Source organism: Acartia tonsa, chromosome 1, assembly GCF_053477335.1.
Source record: "Acartia tonsa isolate MP-2025a chromosome 1, ASM5347733v1, whole genome shotgun sequence".
Taxonomy (NCBI): domain Eukaryota; kingdom Metazoa; phylum Arthropoda; class Copepoda; order Calanoida; family Acartiidae; genus Acartia; species Acartia tonsa.
The window spans coordinates 35,837,540-35,863,228 of NC_137260.1; the positions used below are offsets into that span (position 1 = coordinate 35,837,540).

A 25,689-nucleotide genomic window follows, 5' to 3' on the forward strand; every position below is an offset into this window, starting at 1 on the left:
GAGCTGACCTAAAAATTAGCGGCTGCCTAGTCTTACTTTATGATATATCATGATTATTATATCTCATCTTTGTAAATAAATAAATATGTTAAGCAAACAAGGTTAACAAGATAATTTTCAGATATAAATAAGGACGTATGTCTTTATGCTTATCGATCTGTTCTACAATTAAAATTATTGGAAAAATTGGATCCTTCTATTTCGGGAAGCTTCATAATTTCCTTGTGGTTACCCATTCCCCACCAAGTGAAATATTGTAGGACTTATCAAACCTTCTAAACAAACAGAATGTCTGCCTGCCTATTTGTGGTTGTGTGTACCTTAAGTTCTCGCTTACCAATGGACAGATATGGTTTATCCTTTACAGTGAAGCTTCTTATAGGGGCTCTTTTTTTGTTCCTTTTAAGATTTAAGATATACTTGTGTGTATTATTTTTAAAGATTTTAGGTAAATATGTTAATTAGAAAATGTAAATACTTGAACTAACAGACCAAGTCTTGTAAAATAAATAGTAAAAGTAGGTTAAAAACTACACACTTAATCTCATTTACACTACGCAATAAATAGATATTTTACTATAGAGTGGGGATTGGGTATTGTTTGTTATTGCCCTTTTTATCATAAGAGCGAAGCTCTAAAATAAGAAGGAAGGACAAACGAACAGTAACTCTTGTAGAGTGTTAGAACTTAATAAGCAGAACATTAATTTCTAAGTCTAATCAAAATTATACATAAATTTGTTGCAAAATTGCATGAATATAGGATACAGTAATAGTTATTTCTCGCATCGTATTATAAACGGCTTTCCGCGGATATAGAATGTACAATTATAAGATTAAAACTAGTTTTTTTAGCCCCGAGGTGCCGAAGGCGCGGGCTAAAAAACTGGTTTTAATCTTATGATTGTACATTTCTATATTCGTAGAAAGCTGGATATAACACGATGCTAGACATAGTTTTTCGTATGGATGAGAACCGGTTCCTATCCACCGGATTCGAATGAATACGAGAAAAAAACAATACATAATTTATTTTTCCAGAAATCAGATGAATAGGATAATCCTATCATACAAAAAGTATTAAAAATGTTTTGTTTTAAATGGACGTATGGACTTTCTGGTAAGAATTATAGAGTTGCTACGCTTTCTAATTCATACCCAACTGTTTTAGGAATCATCATGCAAAGTTTGAAATCGATTCTAACATGCCTAAATTAACGTAAAGAGCTAACCATATTACGGACGAACTGACCCTAATTATAAAAAAAGCTGTGTGTCCGAATAAAAAAGTTATTTTAATTTATATGAATATTGAATACGTCTATTGCATAGAATAATTATTGTATCCTATGTATAAAACTGCGTCTTTATGTTGTCTAAACATACCATTCATCTTAGAAAATCACACATAAACAATAACAAACAGTCAATGAGTAGCTTAGCATAACGTAAGTCAACATTATATGTTAATAATTGTAAATCCTTCAGTCCGAATGTTCTTCTCTACGTGACAGATAGTTCTGATCTAATCTTTCAAAATTATTCTATTATCTTATTGATTAAGCATTTTGAATCTATGACTTCGCAAACATTAATTATCCTAGAAATTAAGCGTGTTTTAAAGTTTGGTATCGAATTTTTATAAGGCCTATATCATAACATTTGCTTGTTATATATTTAAAATATCAACCTGTTTTTTTTTAAATAATACTTTTTTAACATAACCGAACTTAGAAACCATTACAGATTTAATTTTGGGACTTTCCTTCTAGGGTCTAGTGGAGCAAAAGACCCCCATAACACTAAAAATATGAGTTCTTACCTTATTTTTAAGATATCAACCTGATTTTTTTAGGAACACTTTTATTAACATAACCGAACTTGGTAACTTTTACAGATTTCATTTTGGGACTTTCCTTCTAGAAGCTAGTGGGGCAAAAGACCCCCAAAAATATTTTTAGAGATATTGAGCTGATTTTTTTCATTAAAACTTTTTTCACATGTTTAAACTAGGTAGCCACTAATAATTTCATTTTGGCACTTTCCTTTTAGGGGAAAGTAGGGTAAAACACCTCCAAAACAAAATAAATTGAGTTCTCAGCTTATCTTTAAAGATAATGAGCTGATTTTTTTCAATACAGATTCTCAATAACAGATTCTAAAAACTTTTAAAAAAGGTAAAGAATCATTTTTTAAATTTTTCCCTAAAAGTGCCTAGTACAGCACATAGCCCTCCTCCCCTATTCTAAAATAAGATAGAAGTATTTGATACTGGGAAGCCATGCGTGGGTCAGTCATTGAAGAAAGCTAACCCCCTTTATTTTAAAATAAGGGATTTGGTTTCGATAGATATTTTTTGGGAAGGCGCCAAAATTCTTTACTGGGGTAGTTAGTTTTTTTTTGTGAAATCTAAGTTGGTGCAGAAATAGGTTACTAACTCCACAAAATGTGGAGAAAAAATTGCATATTTGTATACGGGCAAGTTTAACTAATCTGGCATGGTAATTAGGTATTTGTACAAGCTGAGATTACACATTAACATTATAATATACACTGATACATGTTGGACAAAAATTAAATTTCCAGCCATTTCATTTATAAAACCAGTATATGAATATCGGAAGAAGAATTTATTTTCGTTGCTTGTAAATGATACTTCATAAAAGCGAGGCTTCTATAATTTTATTGGGTCTGTCAGTCAATTTTGTAACTCGTTAAATACATTTTTTCTTGTTTGAAATACTAGAAAGGTCGCTTACGAGTGAATGTAGCTTTTACAGGTTTTTTGATAATTGAGCACAATTCTTTTAATTGGTAATAATTCCTAACAGCGAAGCTATTAATTAATAGGGTAAGTCCCCTTGTTGATAACTTCCAGCTCTGATAGTTAATCTTCACATTTTAGAATTACCCAATCAAAACTTTTTATGATGATTCTTGAAACAGTTATGTTTGATTTTAAATGAAAAATAAAACTTCATTCTACCAAAAAGGTAAATTTCGACTAACCCGTACTGAGTGTAGAGAGTAATAATTTAGTTAATAGTATTCATTATTACTTATTACCAACCTAACCTTGGTAACCTATAATTTATCAAAGGAATACATCAAATAATTCATACAATGTTACAGTATTTTTATATTAGCAAAAACACTAAGAAAATCCAATTATTAGTTTTCGACAATAATTAGATATTAAAATTAAAGAGTTTTCCGAATATTTCACTATGGGATTTCAATTGTATCTAAGTAAACACCAGGTTTTTAAAAAACTTTATTTTCTAAATTGAAAGATAGAATTTTTAAAATATAAATAAATCATATTACGCTTGTTTGACCGCTAATATCTCGCTAACAATTAAACCGATTGATTTATCTATTTAGAGAAGCTTCTTATAGGTTTTTAGAAGGTTAAATGACATGATTCATTTTCTAGATTTAGAAAAAATCATACTGTTTTATTTTAAACATAATCATGAGTATTATAAGTTTGTTTTTTGAGATCATGAGAAATGCAGAGACGATAAAGCAGATTTTTGAATAAATTGTTATTAAGTAATTTTGAAGCATGGCGTTATATTTATTATTTTGATAAGCGAATCTTTGATATAAAGCAAGCATTTGATTCTGTTTATTTGGTTCGTATGAACACACAACTGTGTATATTAAATATGAAAGGACCAATCTTGAGAATAAATGTATTAATATTATTGATAATAATATAATTCCGACAAAAACTGGAATTTCCCTTTTTTTTATTTTTATATAGGTCAAAAAAATATTTGAATGTTAATTAAATACCTTCTTTTGACGTCGTTCAACTGTATTCTGCGTTGACAGGGATCAACTCTGGTTAAAAATAAGTCGAACTGTTATGTGTGGGTGTGACGACTAGTTTTTGTAGAGAAGGTTTGCTTCAGCTCAATAACACAGGTTACAAAGTAGTAGTTTATATTAGGCAAGCACAAACAATACTGAATTATGTAAATATATACAGATTACAATAGTTAGGTTGGGTTAAAAATTTGTTATAGAATAAAAGAATAACATTAAAGCAAAATAGCTACAGACAATATTAAATTATGCAAGCAAAAATAATGATCGGGGGAAAACAGCTATTGGTCAGTCTGTCCCGCTGCAATATAAAAGAAGTGCAAATTATTTGGACCAATAATAGGACAGATGTAGGACATAGAGAATCTGCGCTACTTAAGGGTAAGAAGAAGATTTTAATTAATGTAGAATGGTCCCTGGCCACGTAACATTCCAATACATACAATTAACATATTGTGCATGTAGAGTAGATTTTTAAAAAATTCTTATCCAAAACTATTTATCTGCCAACAAATACCTAGAAATCTTAATTGATCAAGACATTAGAGAACGATTTTGATTTGTTTGGAGAATTTATTAGCCTATTAACTTTATCAAATTATGATGGTTCTTTTTCTCAAGAAGAAAATAATGAAAAAGTACTCAGAATTTTATTGCAAATTCTAAGAAAGAAGAAGCGACCTTAAAAGTTACTTAATTCACGGCTGGTTTTTTATTAAATGAATAAGTTAGGGTACAATGTTTGGCACTTTCGATATAAGTAAATGATAATAAAAAACCCATAGAATGCGATAATAACTTCAGAAAAATCGAAGAAAATAGTTTTCATACTTAATTAACGTTTTTAAGTTTTTCTTCAAAAAGTTTAGATAAGATGCCTTTAAAAGTCGTCTATGATTTTGTCAGGGATAAAAATGTAACTTTAAAATAAGAATTACAACATATTTTGTCAATTAGTACAAAGTAAAATTTTGAACATTTTATTGATCAGTATATTTTTTAAAATGTGAAGTAGAAACCTGAATATTTTATCATGAAAATTGTGTTATGATTTGATTGTCTGCTAGATTACAAGAAAAAAGATACTGACAGTACTTGTTGGTTCTTTAAAAAAAATTAGGTAGATTACTTTCAGAACCCCTCTTTTTGCAACGTTATTTTAATAGAACAGAGACGTAATCTTAGTGTACTCAATATCTAGACAGCCAACCATTGTTTTAGAATTGTTCAATTTTTTTAACTTCTGATAAAAACAGAATTAATGGTATTTTTGTAAATATTATACCTCCAAGAAATGGCTATACTTCCCAATCATATGTTGTGTGATATTTAAGAGGAATTATTTTGATATAATGTCATTAAAATATTCGTTGAAAAAAGTGCTATTCTAGCTTATACTTTACATTTTAATGTGTATGATAATTCAAATAAAAGATAATGAAGATTTATATTATATTTAATTGTTATAATTATAAAGAAAAACCTGGAAACAGTAAAAAACTGACTTTATTTTATTGACGTAGGGAAAATTTTGTCAAATATTTGAATAAAAAAGCAATATAAAACAAAATAAATTATTTTTAATATAGTCACAAAAAGGCTTAATGAGTTTAGGAAATATTTCATTCACTAATCATGTCATTTAAACTCTATTACATAGAATACAGTGTAAAAAGATGTTCTCGTTTTAATTTTAAGTAATTTCAAATGCATTTTAATACCTTTTAATGATTTATTTTTTGAAACATCTTTTTATAAAATGTTAATGATTTTTGAAGTTATATGTTAAAATGTTTTTAAATTATGTTAACATTTTGTTTTAAATGTAGAAAATTGGTAATTCTAAACATTCTAAAAATGATTTTATTAAATTTTCATTACTTAAATTGCATGTTTGATGAAATTTTCAACTGATAATTCAAGAAAAATCGTTTAAGTTTTATTATATTTTACTTTGAAATGTTAAAAAAATATATTATTGTCAAAAATGTGGAAGTTATACTTTCCTCAAAAAAAGACCTAAAACATGCAAATTAACACGTGTAATGAGATTTTTTTTCTTTCAGGTTTAATTTTAAGTAATTATTGATATTTTTTGTAAAAAGGATTTTATATAAAAAGTTTTAAAACTCGAGTTATGTAGTGGTTCTAAAAAAGGTTGCGAATTTATGCAATTTTCTTGCAAAAAAAATTTTCTAGGATTTTAAAAATAGCAAAGGATGTTATTAGACGTACTTACAGATACAATTGCTAAGTCATTTTGGCCAAACACTAAAATAAAGTTTTGACATCTGAGGGCCCATACGTGATTAAGGATACAAAAAAGTTATTGATGTTGATAATCAGAAATTCTTGATAAAAATGTCTGTTCACTACGTTTTTGACTGACTATTGTGGCTTAGAGTGTCCAAAATAAGGCTAGGCTGATTTAATGTTTTATATTTCATAAACAGCTTTAGTTGGTTGCTGCTTATGTAGCCCCACACTCATCCTCTCTAGCTGAATAATATCTAACCTGATAATTATGAAAGTTTTCTTTAAAATAATGTACCTACTAGTCGTGGCCGTTTTATATGTATTGACTAACTTCTTCAACGTGCCGAGAAAAGATATTTGATTTACTTTGATGCTAATTATTCTAATATATAAAGTAGTCTTACTTAAGGTATTTTTTGTCTGTAGCTAAAGATCTCGGGAATGGATCTTTTCAGAAAAGGTTTGTATATGTTTTGTAGTGGTTTTCGGCTACTATCCGTCCTACCCCAGAGGCTAGAGGCACTTCAAGAAGTATTTGATAATGTAATTGAATACCTTAAATTTAGAAGATAATAAGAGAACGCTGTAATTTTATATTCTGTATTTATATGTTCCCCCCCCCCCCACTCCCCTTAAAATCACACATATCTTTTACTCTGTTATTATTATTGCCACTAATTAAATGGTCTGACCTAGATACCCTTTGCTCCCCCCCCCCCCACCTCCCCTCCCTCCCTCTAACGGCATGGGTATGCTGTATTGCTCAAAAAAACTTTTTCTTAGTTTTTAGTTTCGGCTCCCGGAGACTTTTGGTTCGTGTCGGAATACTCAGACACACAGACAGAGAAACATATAAATACAGATAAAGAGTATTTTCAGAGAGAAAGAGGGAAAGAGAGAGACAGAGAGATAGAGAGAGAAACAGACAGAGAGACAGAGAGAGAGAGAGAGAGAGAGAGAGAGAGAGAAAAAAAAAGAAGAGAGAGAGGAAAAGAAAAACTAGACTGGAAAGAATGAGAGTGAGAGAAAGGGTAAATAAATGTGGATTGTTGAGTATTTATTCCAATACAGTAGAACATCCACATTCAGACAGATACTACATCTCATCAGTGGTTAATTCAAATATTTTTTACTCTTTTTTTTTCTAAAACTTAATACTTAAACATTAGAATAATTTATGATAAAACTAAACTGTCATAAAAAAACAAGGAACATTTGACATAAGTTTTTTTTATGTTTGCATCTAGTCTATAACTCGCATATGTCCGTACGGTGGTAACAGATTGATAACCATTATAGATTCTATCAAGTCAATTCTCCATAGAATATAACCTATTCATTCTAAAGATTTACTGTATTACAGTTTGCTGACCAATTCTTTAGAAAATTGTCCGTGTTTAAATTTTGGCGTTTTTCAATCTTTTTTGGTCAGAAAATGATAAATATTAAGGAAATTAAATTATGAAAATTAGACAATTAAACACATACAAATTTTCTGCTTTTATATCAGAAAGATTGATTCAATCATATTATTCATAGTATCTTTGTCAAAAATTTTGTGTTGTTATTATCACCAGATAATTATTTAGTCATTGTGTCATTAGAATATGTAATAGGGTTAGACATTATGGCAAAGCCCAAATTGTGTTAAAAATGGTCCATGTGACGTAATAAAAATAAGGAATTATCCATCTCTTTTTGGGGGGGTTTCTTTTCCCACTTCTCCTCTAATCTCCCTCATTTTATTACGTCACATGGATCGTTTTTGACACAATTTTAACACAATTTGGGCTTTGTCGATAATATTATTCATATGGCACATGAAACTATTTTGCTTCCAACTTTTCCGACAAATAAAAAAATGATCGCAATTGAAAAAAGTTGTATATTTTTCTGCCTCTTTGTAAACAGGACTGAAAAAAGAGTTATTTTGACCGACAAAATAGTTAAAGGCTAAATTATTCTTATTATTATTATCAAAGTAAGGTATTGTTTCTTAAAACATTGACGTCCAAGCTTTTTATTGTAAGAGGTGTTAAATCAGGGGTTTGAAATATTTGAGGGGGGTAATTTCGTGTATTTTAAAATTTTTTAGAGGTTTCAAAGTTTGAGAGGGGATAAACATTCCTTTTACTCCACCCTTGGACGTCTGTACTTAAAAATATTCTTTTTAAAATTTTAGCAAAAGCTTGCATGATTGAAAAGCATAAATCCTGTAATTTTCATGTATAATTACTCTGGAAGTAAATTGTAAAGCACGAGTTTGGTTGACATGATATAAAGATATCAACAAACCATAGACCTGCATTTCATTATTAAAATTTAAGTTTTCTTCTTTTTTATTTCTATAAATATGTAATTTTTTAATATAACAGTTGTAGGACTGTCCTGCAACATTTAAAAAAGATTAATATAGTACAATCCTCTAGGGTATTCGATTCTGTAAGGGAAGGGAATCAAGAAAAACCTTTAACTAACCAATGAAATATATAAAGCACTCAAAATCCATAAAGTAAAGTTCAACAAATCAAAAAAGAGTGACATTCAAAATAAAGAAACAATGCATTTAATAATCAACAAGTCTAAACAAAATTCAATCTGAATCTCTTCACAAAACACAGTTATGCTTTATACGGACATACTTACACTTTAAGACTTAATTAAAAAGATGTTTCATTACCTTTGGACTTCTGATAATGATTATAGAGTCACTACGTTTTCTTACTTTTACCCTACTGTTACAGGATATGTTAGAAATTGAAATGACAATTCTAACATACTTAAAATAAAGATTAAATGTTTCGGACTTATAGACTGACGTACTTATCAACTCTTATTTTAGAAAAGCTTTATAATTAAAAATGTATGCCTCACAAATATTTAAAAAGCCATCACATTCTCAAAAATATTTGCATAAAAACTTTTAGGTGCAAAAAAGATAGCAATATTGTATTATTAATTGCAAACATTGTCAAATAGGTCAACTTTTTATATTATACAATATAATGTAAACAAATTACAATTGTATAATTATACAAATATTATGAGTCATTATAAATAACTTTATTAATAAAGCAACTCTATCTCTAACACGTTGTCTCAGAAGGAAATATAACATTTTTTAAATCTTGCAGGCATATTTTTAATATTATCACAAGGTTCTAAGGGAAATGATGATAAAAACAGATTTATTCATCTTAACTAATTTTAAAGTTTAATTGTAACACTATTAGAAATTCTAAATTTCTATTTCAAAATCAGCAGAATCTACCTGAAATAAATGAAGCAGAGCACATTTTTAAATAAAGCAAAACAATTATTGAAACATTATGTTAACTATGAATGTAATTGTCCTTGTTATGTCTGGAAATATCAATGAATTATTATTACTACATAAGTATACATACTCAACTTATCTAACATGTTTACTCTAGCCAAAAAAAAGTTGTGTATTCCAGTTAGGAGGATGAATTATATTTAATCTCTTAAAACTGTCTGTCTTTCAGCAAATAACTTCAACTCTTGCTACTTCGCTTCTTTGCCATCTAGCTAGTTTGCTATCATTCTGATTCTAGTTTGCTCTCTTGCTAGTTTAATATCTTACCAGTTTGCTATATATCCATTTACCTTTCTTGTTAGATTGCTATTTTGTTTTGTTTTGATAATGTAATGTCTTGCTAGTTTGTTGTCTTGGTATTTTGCTATCTCTTTTACTTTCTTTCATTCACTTTGTAAGTTTAGCTTATTGTTTTAAAAGCTTCTATTGAATGCAATCAATAATCATCCTTATTAGAAGGTTCCTATTTTCCTAGACTAAGTCTGAGAGAAAAGTTTCACCCTCCTAACTTTATTCTGTGTAATCACAACTTATTGTTGTAGAAATGTTGATAAGTTTCTCTGTCCACAACAATTTGGTCCACAGCTTTTATTTTTAACTTTTTGTCACTTTTACATTTGTCTAAGAGTAATTGTTACTTAATTAGATTAATTTTTATTTGATTTCTAGAAATATATTTTATTAAAGGCCTTATTTGGAGTAAATAACTACATATATTAAATGACTTGCAGTTTATTATCATTATTATATTAGTTATTAAATCAAGACATTAATTTTATAAGTAATGAATATTACATTAGACTGTATGCCTATAGTTTTAAAAAACGTTTTGATATAATAATTTCTTTCTTTTATATCTACAAAGCAAGTTATGTCAGTCTTGATATTTGTCACTAATGGTGTGAAATGAGTTAATGAGTGCCATAACTCCCACCACCATCCAAGAATAAAGCAAAAGAGGCATCAAATTAGAGAAAACTAAATAGTTTTGATTTAACAACAAAATAAATTTAAAGTAAATCTTTAAAGAAAAGTCCAAAAAGTTCAAAATTAAGTTGTATCATAATGTAAGATACAAAGTTTATTTAATGGTGTATTGTACTACAATAGTACAAATTTTTTTTTGACATATTTGCAATATATGTGTATCTATATGTGATATATCTATTTATGAAGGAATAGAGATGAAAAATGAGTCTCTATTATATAAATGAGAGTATATATGGATGATTTGTATTAAAAGGACACTCAACAGCTACAAATTACAAATCAAGAAACAAATCTTTTTGTTTTCTTTATAACTTCTTTTTAGTTGGTTTAATTTTAAAGTAGATGGTTAATTCATTGCATATGTTATTTTATATTGAAAGAATTGTAAGTATTATGAAGAGTGTGTGAGGTATCAGCAATTTATCATTTATATATAAAGCAGTAAGGATTTTCTGAATGTATCTTTAGACTTCGACAACTACTGAACTGATTGAGTTCTTCATTTTATGGAAGCTTTTTACAGGTCTCTGAATGATTTTAGGCTACTTAATTGTTATATCTAAGTTTGGTTTAAGGCTATTTTCCTACTTTCCTTAGTCCTTTGATTAAAGAACACCTCGATGCTAGGAGTGCAGCCAATAGTATTTTCATGAAATATCTAGGTATTCAATTTTCAATCGTTATAATAAAGTAAAAGGATATCTGTCTGTGTGTGTGTACCAAAGGATCTCACTAATCAGTGAACCGATATGGTTCTCCTTTATAGGGTAGGTTATCAGGTTATCATAAGTCCTGGGAAGGTTTGTAACTATTTTGAGGGAGGGTACCACCACCCTCCCAAGAGAAACCACCCCTAGAAAAAATGACATCCTTTGAAAAATATTTTTTGTTTACTTTTTCTTTTGAAACTACAATTTAAAATGGGAGGTCGACTCCCCCCCCTCCCCCACCTCTCTATAGCCCCTAGAGGCCTCTAGAGGCGTAGCCGCTGGTGCATAATATAGACATTAAAAGTTATGCATTTTATGTAAATAATATAACCATATTAGAAGCAACTCTAGTATTCTGGTATAGTATGTGAGATGGAAATTATTGCTGCAAACAGAAAACATTGTTTATGATTGTGCCATCTCAGACCACATGCCTCATTGATTATAAATCCTTTCATTTTACCTCAGTAATACAGGCATTAGATTGTTCAGAGAAACAAAAAAAACTTTTCTATAAAAGGCATTATTATATTTTAAGGGAATTTAAATTATTTTTTAGTTGTAAAATATTAGCAAATTTTCTGAAGATTATTTTATCTGACATATAGAAACAATTATAAATGTTAATAGTATGACAACTTCTGTTTTAACTTGAAAATACCTAGAAAACTCAAACTTGACAGATTTTGACAAGATCTGAATTGTATAAGAATATTTTGGAGATTAAGTTAGATATGTTCTCTATTTTCTTGAGCCTTAATTCTTTCAACATTTTTTGTACTACTTATTTCAAGCTATAGCCTTAGCACACCTATTGTAAATGTTTTATTCGCAAAAACTCAGCTGATACATACCTAGTAAACTATATAAAAAGATTTATATCCTAGAATAAGAAATGATGATTTATTTAAAACGCAAAATTTTCTTATCTGCAATTGATTATGGAACGAAGAGAATATGGTTTATACAATACAAAGACATTTCTGGATATTGCATTTAACATTGTTTGTATGGAAAAGAAAAAGCCGAGAGTTCTTTTTCAGGATTGATCACTGAACAACTAAACATTGATAAATCTTCGCAATAGATAGGACTAGAGATTTTTAAATACATTAGCTGCTTCGCCCCTAGCCTCTAGAGGAGGGCGGGGAGCTCAGCAAAATATCCTAAAATCACTCCAAAAAATTTGTATAACCTCCATAAAGAATACAACCCTTAAAGACAAGGAAGATTTGAGATCTTCAGCTTCATACAAAAAAAAACACTTTTCAATTTTTTTAAATACGATATTGAGTTAAAACAGTTTTAAATAAAACATATCTTCATCTGCATTTTAAATTAAATAATTTTAGAAAAAAAATAAACACAAACAATAAAAAGATTTAATGCATACATAGTGTCTCATACATAAAAAACAGACAAAAATCTGACCTATCTACGCTTTTGAACAATATAGAAATACAATTGTCTCTTATCTTTTTATCTTTGTAACATTGAATATAATGTTTGGACATGAGAGTGGATATTACACATGCACCAATTCATTTATTCGTCTTTTATACAACATTACAATTGAATGGAAATGTGGAACACATCAAATTTATAGCTGCTGCCCTTTAATAGTTATTTTTCACATTGTATTATAAACACCTTTCCGCAGATTTAAATGTATAATTATAAGAATTTAGTCTAATGATTGTACATTTTTATATTAGTAGATAACTGGATATAATACGATGCTAGACATAATTTTTTCGCATGGACGAGAACTAGTTATAATCTACCGGTTATTAATCGGTTTTGAATAAATAGGATAATGGTTAATTCTCGCGTCGTATTATAAACAACTTTCCGCGGATATAAAATGTACAACTATAAGATTAAAACCAGTTTTTTTAGCCCCGAGATGCCGTATCGTATTATAAACAGTTTCCGCGGATATAAAATGTACGATTTTAAGTTAAAACCAATTTTTTTTAGCTCCGAGATGCCGAAGGCACGGGCTAAAAAACTGGTCTTAATCTTATGGTTGTACATTTTTATATTCGTAGAAAAAGGGATATAATTCGATGCTAACCATAGTTTTTTCGTATCGATGAGAACCTAATCCACCGGTTTCGAATGAATACGAGAATAGTTATTTCTCGTATCGTATTATAAACAGTTTCCGCGGATATAAAATGTACGATTTTAAGTTAAAACCAATTTTTTTAGCCCCGAGATGCCGAAGGCACGGGCTAAAAAACTGGTCTTAATCTTATGATTGTACATTTCTATATTCGTAGAAAACTGGATATAATACGATGCTAGACATAGTTTTTTCGTATGGATGAGAACCGGTTCCTATCCACCGGATTCGAATGAATACGAGAAAAATTATTATTTATTGGATCTTTTGCTACATTCTTTCATTTAATTAGACTTAAGACAAATATAAATTGTAGGGAAAAGTAAGAATTAAATGCAGTTTATTTTGATATCACAGGCTATATAACTAATAAATCCTCTATACTTTTTGTATCTGCTCTTCTAATCTGTATTCAAGTGCTTTGTGTGACATTTTTACAGACAAGTGTTCTTTTTAGTAGCGAAGCTTCTCTATAATTCACTTTGTCCGTCCGTCAGTCAGACAGTCAGTCAGTCCGTCAGTCCGTAACGCTATGGGGGAAATGGGATTTACTCAGCTCCTATATAAGATAGAATGCTGAAATTTTTTGACAACATTCCCATCATTAAGGAGCACAATTTACCGATTTTTAGCAGGTTTTAGGCTATTTTTATATTTTTCACATTTTTCTCCATATCTTCAGTGTTTATGGTCCGATTTTCAAAATTTTTTCAGTTACAGATATCAAAATTAAATTTCCCGTCGTTTAAAGGAACAACCATGAAAGCCAGACTGCCTTTTCAGCAGGTTTTAGGCTATTTTTATATTTTTTACATTTTTCTCCATATCTTCAGTGTTTATGGTCCGATTTTCAAAATTTTTTCAGTTATAGATATCAAAATTAAATTTTCCGTCTTTTAAAGAAAACAACCATGACGGCCAGACTGCCTTTTTAGCAGGTTTTAGGCTATTTTTATATTTTTTACATTTTTCTCCATATCTTCAGTGTTTATGGTCCGATTTTCAAAATTTTTTCAGTTATAGATATCAAAATTAAATTTCCCGTCTTTTAAACAAAATAACCATGACGGCCAGACTGCCTTTTTAGCAGGTTGGTTATTTTTATATATTTAACACTTTTTTCCATATCTTCAGTGTATATGGTCAAATTTTCCAATTTTTTTAAGTTAAGGATTTAATAATTAAATTTTTTGTCGTTTTAATAAAACAACCATGACGGCCAGACTGCCTTTTATCAGGTTTTTGGCTATTTTTATATGTTTTACATATTTCCCCATATCTTTGTATATTTTGAAGCAATTTTCAAACTTTTATGGGATATCTGTATCAAAATAATTTTTCCCATTGTTATGAGCATCTTTAAACTGTTTTTAACCTATTTTTAAAACATATATCAAAAATATACTATGACACCAGTAGAATTAAACTACAGAGCCTAAATTTGAATTAAGTCCCCGATAAACTTTTTTGAGGGGATTTAAAAATTAATTTTACTGTTGCTGTGGTCTTTTTTGATCAGAGCAAAAGGTTTTCTTTATTTGGGTAAAATTCGTAGCTTTTAGAGTGTTTTGCTTCATATATATAGTATTCTGGTATAGAGTAAAATTAGGCCTTTTGATTTCATCTAAATTAATTCATTAAAAACTTAATTCTTTACAATATATCAATGAATTAACTTTATCGTGCTTTTTTTTTATCACTTATTTAAAACACAAAAAAATTGGCTGTAAAGGGTTAAATAGTGAAAGATGGATGACCTCCGAATTAGTTGCCGAATGTGTACGCAGTTTCCTGAGTGTTTCCCCATCCTAGCTCAATATTTACTACTAGCTAAAAAAGCTTCAAACTTTAAAAAAAATATCAAAATTTGAAAAATTCAAATTTATAATGTATAAATCGTTTATACATTCAAATTTAGATTTTTTGAGGGAAGTTTGAAGATTTTTAGCTAGTAGTAAATATTGAGCTAGGATGAGGAAACACTCAGGAAACTGCGTACACATTCGGCAACTAATTCGGAGGTCATCGAAAGATGACAACAAACGTTTACGCAATACAACAAAAAAATTTTTGTCACATATACAAATATGATAAAACATAAGATTATTCAAACTTATTTTTTTAAATATTTTTAAAAAGCATGTATCTTTTATGTGTATAGTTTTCATTCTTTTCATTTTAATTAAATAAAAATTATTTAACTACATTGGAAATAAGTCACTTTGTGAAAACACTCTTTTTTGAATTGTAAAAAACTGAAATGAAACAAGACTTTTAATTGGTTCAGACTTCAGAATAATATGTTTTATTTTAATGTTAAATTTCTTCTATATAAATTATTGTTTTAGAAAAAAATTATTTGCATCGAACAGAGTAGAGTTTTTATTATTGTATTGATATAATCTGAATCACATCAATTTGTTCTGTAAGAAACAATTTAACCCCAAACTAAAAAATGCTTTTGCTTCCATCAAAATGATCACAGCAACATATAAAATTGATTTTTAAATCCCCCAAAAAAAGTTTATTGGGGACTTAATTCAAATTTGGGCTCTGCAGTCTGATTCTACTGGTGTCATAGTATATTTTTGATATATGATAAAAAAATAGGTTAAAAACAGTTTAATATAATTTACTTTGACCATCGTCATCATGCAAAATAAAACAAGGTTTCATGTTTATTTTATCTAATAAATCTATTCTTGATTTAAGTAAAAACCTTTTAAATCTACGTATTCCAATCGACGATTTTTTGTGCTTCGCTACTTATGGATGTTGTCATCCTTGTTTAATATTGTAAATCTATATAAATTGTATATGTAAAAATATGCATAGTATCAGTTAGAGAAATTCAATTTTACAATAATAATTAATTGTATTTTTAAACTGAATGAGATATGATGTATTGAAATATGTTTTATGATTTTAAAAATATTTAGGTGATACAAAGAATTTAGATCAAAACATAACAATTTTTCATATCTATTACAAAATTCAGATGAAATCTTGTTTAATAAAAAGCTAACCAAATTGACCAATATGTAAATAAATACTAGACTTATATTCATTGCAATGTCTACCAATTATTTCTTTTCTATAAGAGTATTCATAACATGTCCCAATGTGGATTTTACACAAGTGTATGTAATATAAAGATAGAAATAAAAATAAATACTTGTCAGTAATTTTTCTTTGTAAATCTTTTAATTGTAAAAGTTTATAAATGGTTGTTTAAATTGACATTTAAACCAAGTAATGGATTGCAAACTTAAGTTTTTTAGTCTAAAAAAATTTACTGTCTTAGTAAAAATTATTAAATGAGTTTTAGGAACAAACTCAGTTCTAAAGAAACTTTCTCCAACAATCATAATTAATTACTTTTATGACTTTGTTAATTACAGAAGATAGAGAATTAGTTAAAGTTTCTTAGATACAAATTATTATGGTTGAGAACTTGTATGAGATGAATGTGAGTAGTGGAGATGGTTTGAATATCAGTGACAAGTTTCAGAATTCCACAGATACCCGCATTCCAGGTGAGAATATTTTTTTGAAAAAAAATCCCTCATTTTGGTTGAGAAGGATCAAACACCCCCTCCAACCCCTAATCTAAATGATTGTGGACCAAATTTTATGATAATTTCATGTTAGGAATATGGTTAAGCAAGATCAAGACGTTTGGGGGGAAGGGGGGTATCAGAGTTCTATTTATAAAATTAGGGATTTTACTGAAAAAAACTTAAAGAAAAATTTCATATCTTCTGAAATAAATCTCAGAACTTCTTTTTTCTAAATTCTTCAAGACTAGACCTAACAAGGTCAGGAATATGGCACCATATAAAAAACTGGTTGTGCTCCAGTTTTAATTATCATTTTTATTACTTTGCACTTAGTTTTTTTCTCAATTATTTTCAATTCCTTAGCTCTGTGTAAAAGTTTGAACCTGCGGGAGTTCTTGACAATTGGCCGACACTTTTCATGTTCAAGATTTGTATTGTTTGAACCTATGAAGGATCTTAACAACTGGCCGCTACAATATGCACATGCGCGAGTTTTTCAAAGTGATAAACATATTGTTTACCTATATTTTTACATTAAAAAATAAGGCATCTGGCATTCATTCATAAGAATGAGGATTTTGGCCCATTCATGAAATATTTATAAAAATCCTAATTATTTATCGTAATAATTATTTCAACTTTTTTATTACTTTATGCTTATTTTCTTCAGTTTCAAAAGTTAAGTTTGAGGTTAGTAGTATTATCTAGATTAGACAACTAGCTCGTCCAGGCGATTTGACAGAAACTGCAAACCATGCTTAAGTTTCGAATTTGATTTTAAAAATTTAAACTTGGTTTATGAAAGATGAAAATTATATTCTATTTATATTTTTATTCACATCTTTCCAAATATATACTGTACATAAATCTAAAAGACCTTTTTGTTGCCTTTCAACTTAACAAAAGTTTTTATCTCTGCTTGAAATATCATTACTGGTCTTGGCATAAGTTTTAGGCTTAAAGCAGCTTTTAGATATTTAAAATCAAAATTGGATCAGAAATTTTTAGCCGGGGGGATTGTAAAACGGACAAACAGACCTTCAATTAGCATCTGCAATATTTATGTAAAATCATTTTAAAATTGCCATTGACAAATTTGAAATATATAAACTAATTTAATCTTTTGTTCTAGAATTGATAATTGAAGGAGTGTTACTGCCAGCTTTATCTATACCTGGAATAATAGGTAAGCCTTACTTTATTAAAACCTCACTATGCTCGCCCGCCCCTGTGGTTACTGTTACTGTTAAACTCCATTGCTATAAATAGTTTATTAGTATTAAGAGGATATGAGACATCTCTGTTAGATAATCTAAAACCCTTTCTTCCTCCTAATTTCGCTTAGCTATTAAAAGGAAGATTATTTCATTGTCAAATTCCTCTAGTCTAATAAAACTTTGTTTTAGCAGCATTACATACATTAGGACAGAAAAACTTAATAGACAAGATAGCTATGTTTTTATTTAAAAAGTTCTGACCCTAATTATTCAATTTTGCTTTATTACACTGTGAAAAATTGAAAAGTCCAAACATTTAAACTTCCGTAAAACTCTTCAAAATCTAATAGATTAAATTTGTATAGTTCAGATGTTTACGAAAACAAATTTTAGACTTTCATCAACAATTCAGTCGGGATTAGAACTGCATTATTTGAGTAAAATAAGCGGACATAGAGCCATAAGGAAATAATTTTTTACAGTGTGTTTGCCGCATAGGAAAATTATGATACAATTATCTGAACATGCTTATTATCTAAAAACTATAACAAACATCAGACATTATATTACTAGTTTATGCATCAAATGATTTATGATTGCAGAGCTACTCTTTGAGTATTTATGGTTTGTCTGTTTATATGTCCTGGACTATAACCTTCCTGTGTTTGAAAGATATAGGAAAGCTGTAATATGATTGTTTAAAAGGTTTAAGTTTTATTTGGGTGTGTTCGCTATCTAATTTCCCTATTTTTCCATCAACTGTTTAAGTTTGATTCCTATTTTCAATTTTCTTCTCCTTTTCTCTTTTTATGTATCATAAACATTTCATAATGATTTCTTTTATTTAGGAAACATTTTATGTGTGTGGATATTTCATAAAAAAGACGTGGAGTTGAAGCCAAGTTTTGCCAATCTACTCAAGTGTTTGTCAGTATTTGACACTCTTTTCTTGGTAAGTTAGTTATTTTATTAGGTTAGCACTCACATTCACCACAAAAACTCTTTATACAATAATTGATTGACTTTTTAAAACAGTCACAATAAAATAAAAGCCAATAGCAAATTTTTAGCCTAGAACAATATTACAGACGAACATCATTTTTCTTTTTGAAACGTTGGAGGCTAAAAAGTTTAAAATATTCTTTTTTGTGTTATAAAATTAGTCGTCTGTATAACATTCATTATATGATATTTACGGGAGGCATCTAGAATCTAAAAATATTGCTCACTTGATTGAACACTATTTTATTGCACAGTTGAAGAAGCTAGCAAATCAAATACAGGTTGGGGAATTGAACACTCTCTCTAACTGAAACTAAAATATTATATTTCATATTTCTGTAATTTCTGTGGGATAGTTTATGCTATATGATTTGTAAATACACTAAATAAGATCATTTATACGGGTTTTCTATATGTATGTAATATACATAAAGTAAGTACTCTTTAAAATCTTTCTGTGTTGCTTTTTGAATTAACTGCTTGCAATCAATACTTTTCAATCAAATATACACTTGAATGTTAGCACTAAATATTTGCAGGTCATCAATACATTTGAATCATGCACTCATGTTTTATTGAACTCTTGCTTAATACTCAATCAAACTAAATTCTAAGTTACTTACTGAAATGCAGGGCTTGCAAGCAGCGCATCAGCCGCGTGTAATCCTCAGTAAAATCGTCATATCATAACTTTAAAATTCAGCTGGATGTCTAAACATGTTCCTAAACAGACAATCAATCTTTTTTTTTTAATTGGCACACAGGTGGGCTTATTTTTGGGGCTTATGTGTGGCTGCCGATCCCTGCTGAAAAAAAGATATTATCCAAAAATGTTAAAAATATACATGCCTATGTACAATATCACACTTTCAATAATCTCAATAATTTGAAAAATTAATTGACAACTTAAAAAAATATATAATTATTATTTCAAAACAGTTATTTTAAAGACAAATCTTCTAATAATCTTTAATTACTTGTAAAAAAGTTGTAGACATTATAAATATACTGTTATTGGAGAAATGTGTCTTGTAACAAGAAAACACATCATTAAAAGAAAAATAGCACAAATGAAACAAGTAATTACACTTCTAAATAGTTTTAACCAGAGGAAACATGATATATTTTATTTTGCTAAAATGTCTGTTTAATTGGATGATTAGGTATAGTGTTTGGTTTTTAAAGAGGATATTTCTTTTTTAATACTTGTTTCTGTTAGCAAAAACCTACTTAAAGGTGATGCAATCTTCATTTTCTTCATCAACTAATAGAGATAAAAAATTTTTTTTGGTGATCTAAAATTTTACACATGTTTTTTTTAGACTTTTGACTTTCTATGTTTATGGTATTTTATCATAATTAACTTTACTCTTTTAAGTTTTAACTTGCACTCAGAATACAAAATTGTTGAAATTCTGATAGTAACCAGTTTATAATAACCTCTAATACCCCTTGATTTTAGTATTCTATAGCTGACATAATATAAAGTATGTGAAATATACTCCACACCTATCAGAGTACTCAACAAAATGGGAAAAGCTTCACTAAAACTCTCCACATCTTGCAGGGTCTCATGGATACAACAAGGGAGCTGAACTAAGCACACTAACAGTCTAGTTAGGAATATCTCCCAAATTATTTGATACCCACTTAAATGTCTCATATGGGAATTTAGGAAGGGGAGAATGTTTGGGCCTAAAAGAGGTATAAAATGAACACTTTAGATGTAAAGACACAATATGAGACTTGTAATCAGAGGCTATACTTTTCTGCCATTGGGTCTAATCCACAAATAGACAAGTTCTGAAAATAAAGAAATATAATTTCAAAAGTTGAAAATTCTTCCTTTCTGCATAAAAAGTTAATTTATTTTATATATTTGGTTATTCCTGTATTTCTGACTCTCTATCTGCTTTCTGCTCAAGACCAATCTAATGTGAAAGAGTATTTTGTTCAGATATTGGATATATAAAGCAATATATATTATGTATTTGTATTTGCTTGCCATAGAACAACATGTAATTAGATATATGTATATTGTATTATTTATTGTTTTTCTATCTTTATATTAATTATCTTTACTGTAGTATTTTCAGAGATATAATATAATGTTAGTATAAAAGAACAATACATATTTTTAAAACCAACCAATTTGAAGGAAATAAATATATTTATTTAAAATAGATACAACTGCTTTGTATTAAGATTTAAGGTGGGTTCTATAGTCGGAACTGTGATCACAGTTCTATCACATTGCTGTTCTATCACGGTATCTCACATTGCAGTACCTCGGGCGGCCATTTTTGTGTGTCGGTGCGTTCTATAAACATTACTGTGAGAGATAATACGGTAATATGGTACAGTGATAGAACTGCAATACTGCAGCTGTCATCAACAACAAAATCAACAGCAAAACTACAATAAATGGGATGTTAAGCAAATGTCGTCTTTGAATTTTGGTCAATTCAGCCTATTTTTTTAAAGTACAGAAAATGTGAAGGGAGAGGGGGAAAGAAAATGCCCCTCCCCCCCCGGAAAAAAATTTTTTTTTACTCACTTATAGATTACCTACCTAATTTTTTTTCAATTAAAAATTTTTTTCTACAAAATTAAAAAAAAAATTTTAATTTCAATTACCTATCAAAAATTTTATATTGAAAATATTATTTTTATAATAATTATTCAAATTTTTTTACTTAAAATTTTTCATCCCCTGCATAGAGATCTGTTGGGAATGCCCCGTTTTTTTCATCATAAACCATGCTTTCAATGCATGATTTATTGTTTTATTTACATAATTTTCGTCTGCAAAAGCAGGAATTTTGACAGCTTTTGATAGCTTGTACTGTGAGATGCTGTTCATCTCCCTGATCCATCTGTGAAATCTACAGCAATGTGAGATGACGTCATAACAGCGATATGTTACAGCGATTGCGTATACCGTGAGATGACTTCTGAACGTCTAGCGTCAGATTTTTGTTGTTGATACCGTATTTGCAGCTGTCGATACCGTAACAGTTTTGTTTATAGAACCCACCTTTAATCAATTTTGTGTAATATTATAGATCTGTTCAATTTCTAATCTAAGGTTCTGCCAATACTGATGCACTGTCATTTAGCAAATGTTAAGGGGTTATTGCTTTTATTACAGTTTTTACTGCTTTGGTTTCTTTTATCTTGCAGTCTCTCATAAAAGCATAGAATTTTTTTGGCAGCTCAGCCACTCAAAGAGTCTATTGTTTTTCTGGGTCTTAAAGAAATAGTCTGTTTGTATTAACTGAAAATTTATTTCTTTTTTATGTAAATAATCTAAAGTTTAGAATTGATTTTGGCCTCCATATTGTAGATTTTGTTAAACAAAAAGTGCATTTACTATTTACAGCCTCAATTACTTTACTCTTGTTTGCCATGGATAAAAGGCAAATAATCAATTAAAAGATAGTTTATCAATGTAGAGTTTTGATTAGGTATTACAATATGGCATCCTTAATAACTTCAAGGACACAACTAAAAAGCTGATCTGAAGTATTTAAATGGGCATAGACCTTCTTTGGTTGAGGTATAAGGTTGTTTACCTCCTTCAAACTTTGAAAACCCTCATTTTATCCCCCAAAAATTTGAACAATTACGTTAGGTTACCCCCCTCAAACCTTTAATTTTACCCCTCACAATTAAAAAAAGGTGGAAGTCCCTGTAAACTGAGTTTTTTCTTAAATAATTCCTCTTTTCTACGCTGTTTCCAAATTGTTAAACCAATCAGAAAAGTGATATTTTAAAAATAATATTATAATTCTCATCATATTAATCAAAAAATGTATTATTGACCATTTGAACCTGTAAAATCATGTTTTTCCACATTTGTGCCTTTCAGCCCTGTTTGTTGGTACTTTGATAAATAGACTGAATGTCTTATCTATTCCTGGAAAAATAAAAGAGGCTGAAAACTTATTGTTCAGTTTGGGTTTAACAGATAAACTTACACAATTCATAGAACTAAAGTAAAGTATGACTTACAATTGATCCCTTAACACCTATTTTCATGAATACATTACATTTTGTTGAAATTGAAACTTCTGCAAGTTGGGTATTCAAACTTTACAGTTGAGAAAATAGAATAACCAAGATTGTTAAAGATACACAAAACTAGGTGTGTTGATTTGTTAGTTAATATTATTTTTTAACTAATTACCGATTTCTTGTATTTGTATCGGTTAATTCGCAGAGAGGGAGTGGACATTGGTTTGTGAATTATACTATACTGGAAATGAAAGTGCTTAAAAATATTTTCAGTCTGACCTAATTAGTTTGGGCACTTTTATCAAATCTTGATTGAGTAATTTAAACTAGCAGTGTCCAAGATTTTAAACATTAATTTCAATCTATAGAGCAAAAAGGGCTAATTCTAATTACATTTATTTTACATCAATTTTTTGTCTATTGTTTTATCCTTACACTTGCCTGGTTCATTTAGAAATATTACACAATGCTGGTTTTGCCATTCTTGTACAACAAGATTGTTTAATTTTCCCAACTGTTTGTAATATTTATATTTTAATTTAAAACAAGATCTTAAGAAAATTATCATGATATATATTTTATTATGCCTAATAAAACTGTTGTCCAAATGAATCTCTTGAGAGCTATTACTTCATCACTTTAACAATTACAGAATAGATTGCATTCGACAAGAGCAATATTATCCAGTTGGGAGCGCATATCAAAACAATAATGACCATTAAAATCCTCTAGAACACAGAGAGATGGATTAATCATCTAGCTCATCCTTTACAAAGTTATCTTACCTAAACTTTTTCAGGAATAATTTAAATTTTTTAAAAAGAATTAATTATATTTTCCATAATTTAAAAAGACTTTTTTATTGCATATTGTTATTTCCCTGTATATTGAAGAATAAGAAGCTTGATATCTTGTTAGTATGACTTGGTTTTCTGCTCCTATCCATATTTGTTTTGCATACTATTATTATATCAAAGAAATATTTAACAGTATATAATAATAATCAAGAGCAAAGTAAAGCATAGGTTCTCTGGTAATATCCTTTTTTTTTAATTTTGAAAATTTGAGTACCCCCCCCCCCTCCCAACAGAACTAATAACTTTGGCCGCATCGCTCGGCTCCCTAGCCTGCCAAGCCGCAGCGCTCGGCCCCCTTGCCTGCCTAGCCGCAGCGCTCGGCTCCCTAGCCTATAACCTAACCTAAAATAGTTGTTCTCTGTCGAGGGAGGGGGGGGGGGAGTACTCAAATTTTCAAAAACGCCGGCTCTCTCTCTAGCAGTAACCTTTTTTACTGGGTTTCCGCAAAAAATTAATAGTGGAGATATAGAGCCCAATTTAGTATTTTAATGTATGCTTTTCTTACATAGAGGAGAGAAAACTAAAAGGCCTAAATACTGAACAAATATATTGTTCTATACATAAACTACAAGGTTGAGTGCAACTTTAATTAAAATTCCTTGCTTAGCCCGTAGAAGCTTGAAGAAAATTAATTAATATTTGTGAAACAACACTCTTGAGACACTTCTCTCTAATAAAGTGTCAGTATTTTACTTAATTACCCACACACACATTAACACTTACACACTAAAGCACACTTTTTGTTTTAGAGAAAGAAAAATTGTGTCGATTACCTCTAAAGTTTAAAACTATGTATAAGTTAATATTTTGTAATAAACGGGATCAGAAAATGTAAAAAGAACTTTTATACGCTCAATTTCCAATTTTTATTTTAAACTTTATAAATATATAGTAATTTTCTTAAAGAGTCCTAAATTTTTCTTTCTCAAAATATTTTTGTTTTAGATTGGATTAGTGATACAATATTGTCTGCCTATATACTCAGAATATTTTGCTGTACAGGTAATAAACGTTATATTAAATCCCCCACCTCCCCTCTTCCAAGCATAAGACAGACAGACAGACATGAGTTATTAAGTAGCTTCCATTATAAAAGGAATAAATCATCAAATTTAGGATTTCATTTATTGGAAAATTAATTAATCTTGATATAAATTTTCTTTCTTTACGCAGACTTTTATTTAGTTGAAAAAAATTGAATTTAAAGTTGTAAGTCATTTATTTGAATATGTGCATTTATGAAAATAAAGTTGTATGTAAATTACTATGTGTACAATGTCCATTATATAATCAAACAAAAACTTAGTGTCTGAACACACTCTTCAATCATAAAGCTTATCCCTATGTCAGTCACTGTATTAGAGTTATTACCCAGGGGAAATATACAAACATCAAATATTCATTATATGCAAAATTATTCAGTAACAAAATACAAAAAAGTGTAATTTACCACAAAGATTAATTTGGATGATAAAAGAAGTTTTAATGGATTATGTTTAAAATTAAATTAGTTTTTAGATTAAATTTAATTTTGTTCAGTCCTTATTTTGTAAAATAAAATACAATGTTTAACTTCTTTTTGGAAAATTGAAATGTAAAAATCCAGGTGTCTAAATCAATGGCCGATAAATTGACACCCATTTCAATGAACAAACAAATCAAAATTGAATAGAAGCCCACAAATTTGTAAGGACAACGAATAAGAAAACGTAATGATAAAACTTTGGGAACTTGTATAAAGTACAGCCCTTTTCTCCTTCCTTCCTGGTAAAAATCAGCTA

General features: G+C 28.9%; 1 protein-coding gene across 1 annotated transcript in view; it reads left to right on the top strand.

Moving 5' to 3' along the window:
* The first annotated feature begins 16,660 nt into the window (after positions 1-16,660).
* The window catches only part of LOC145318062 (FMRFamide receptor-like), a 29,149-nt gene continuing 20,120 nt past the window's right edge, over positions 16,661-25,689 (top strand). The window contains exons 1-4 of the mRNA XM_080159397.1: positions 16,661-16,791; positions 17,948-18,001; positions 18,881-18,984; positions 24,854-24,910. Of these exons, the coding sequence (XP_080015523.1) occupies positions 16,698-16,791; positions 17,948-18,001; positions 18,881-18,984; positions 24,854-24,910 (309 nt within the window). The 5' untranslated portion in view covers positions 16,661-16,697. The remainder of the gene's footprint in view (positions 16,792-17,947; positions 18,002-18,880; positions 18,985-24,853; positions 24,911-25,689) is intronic.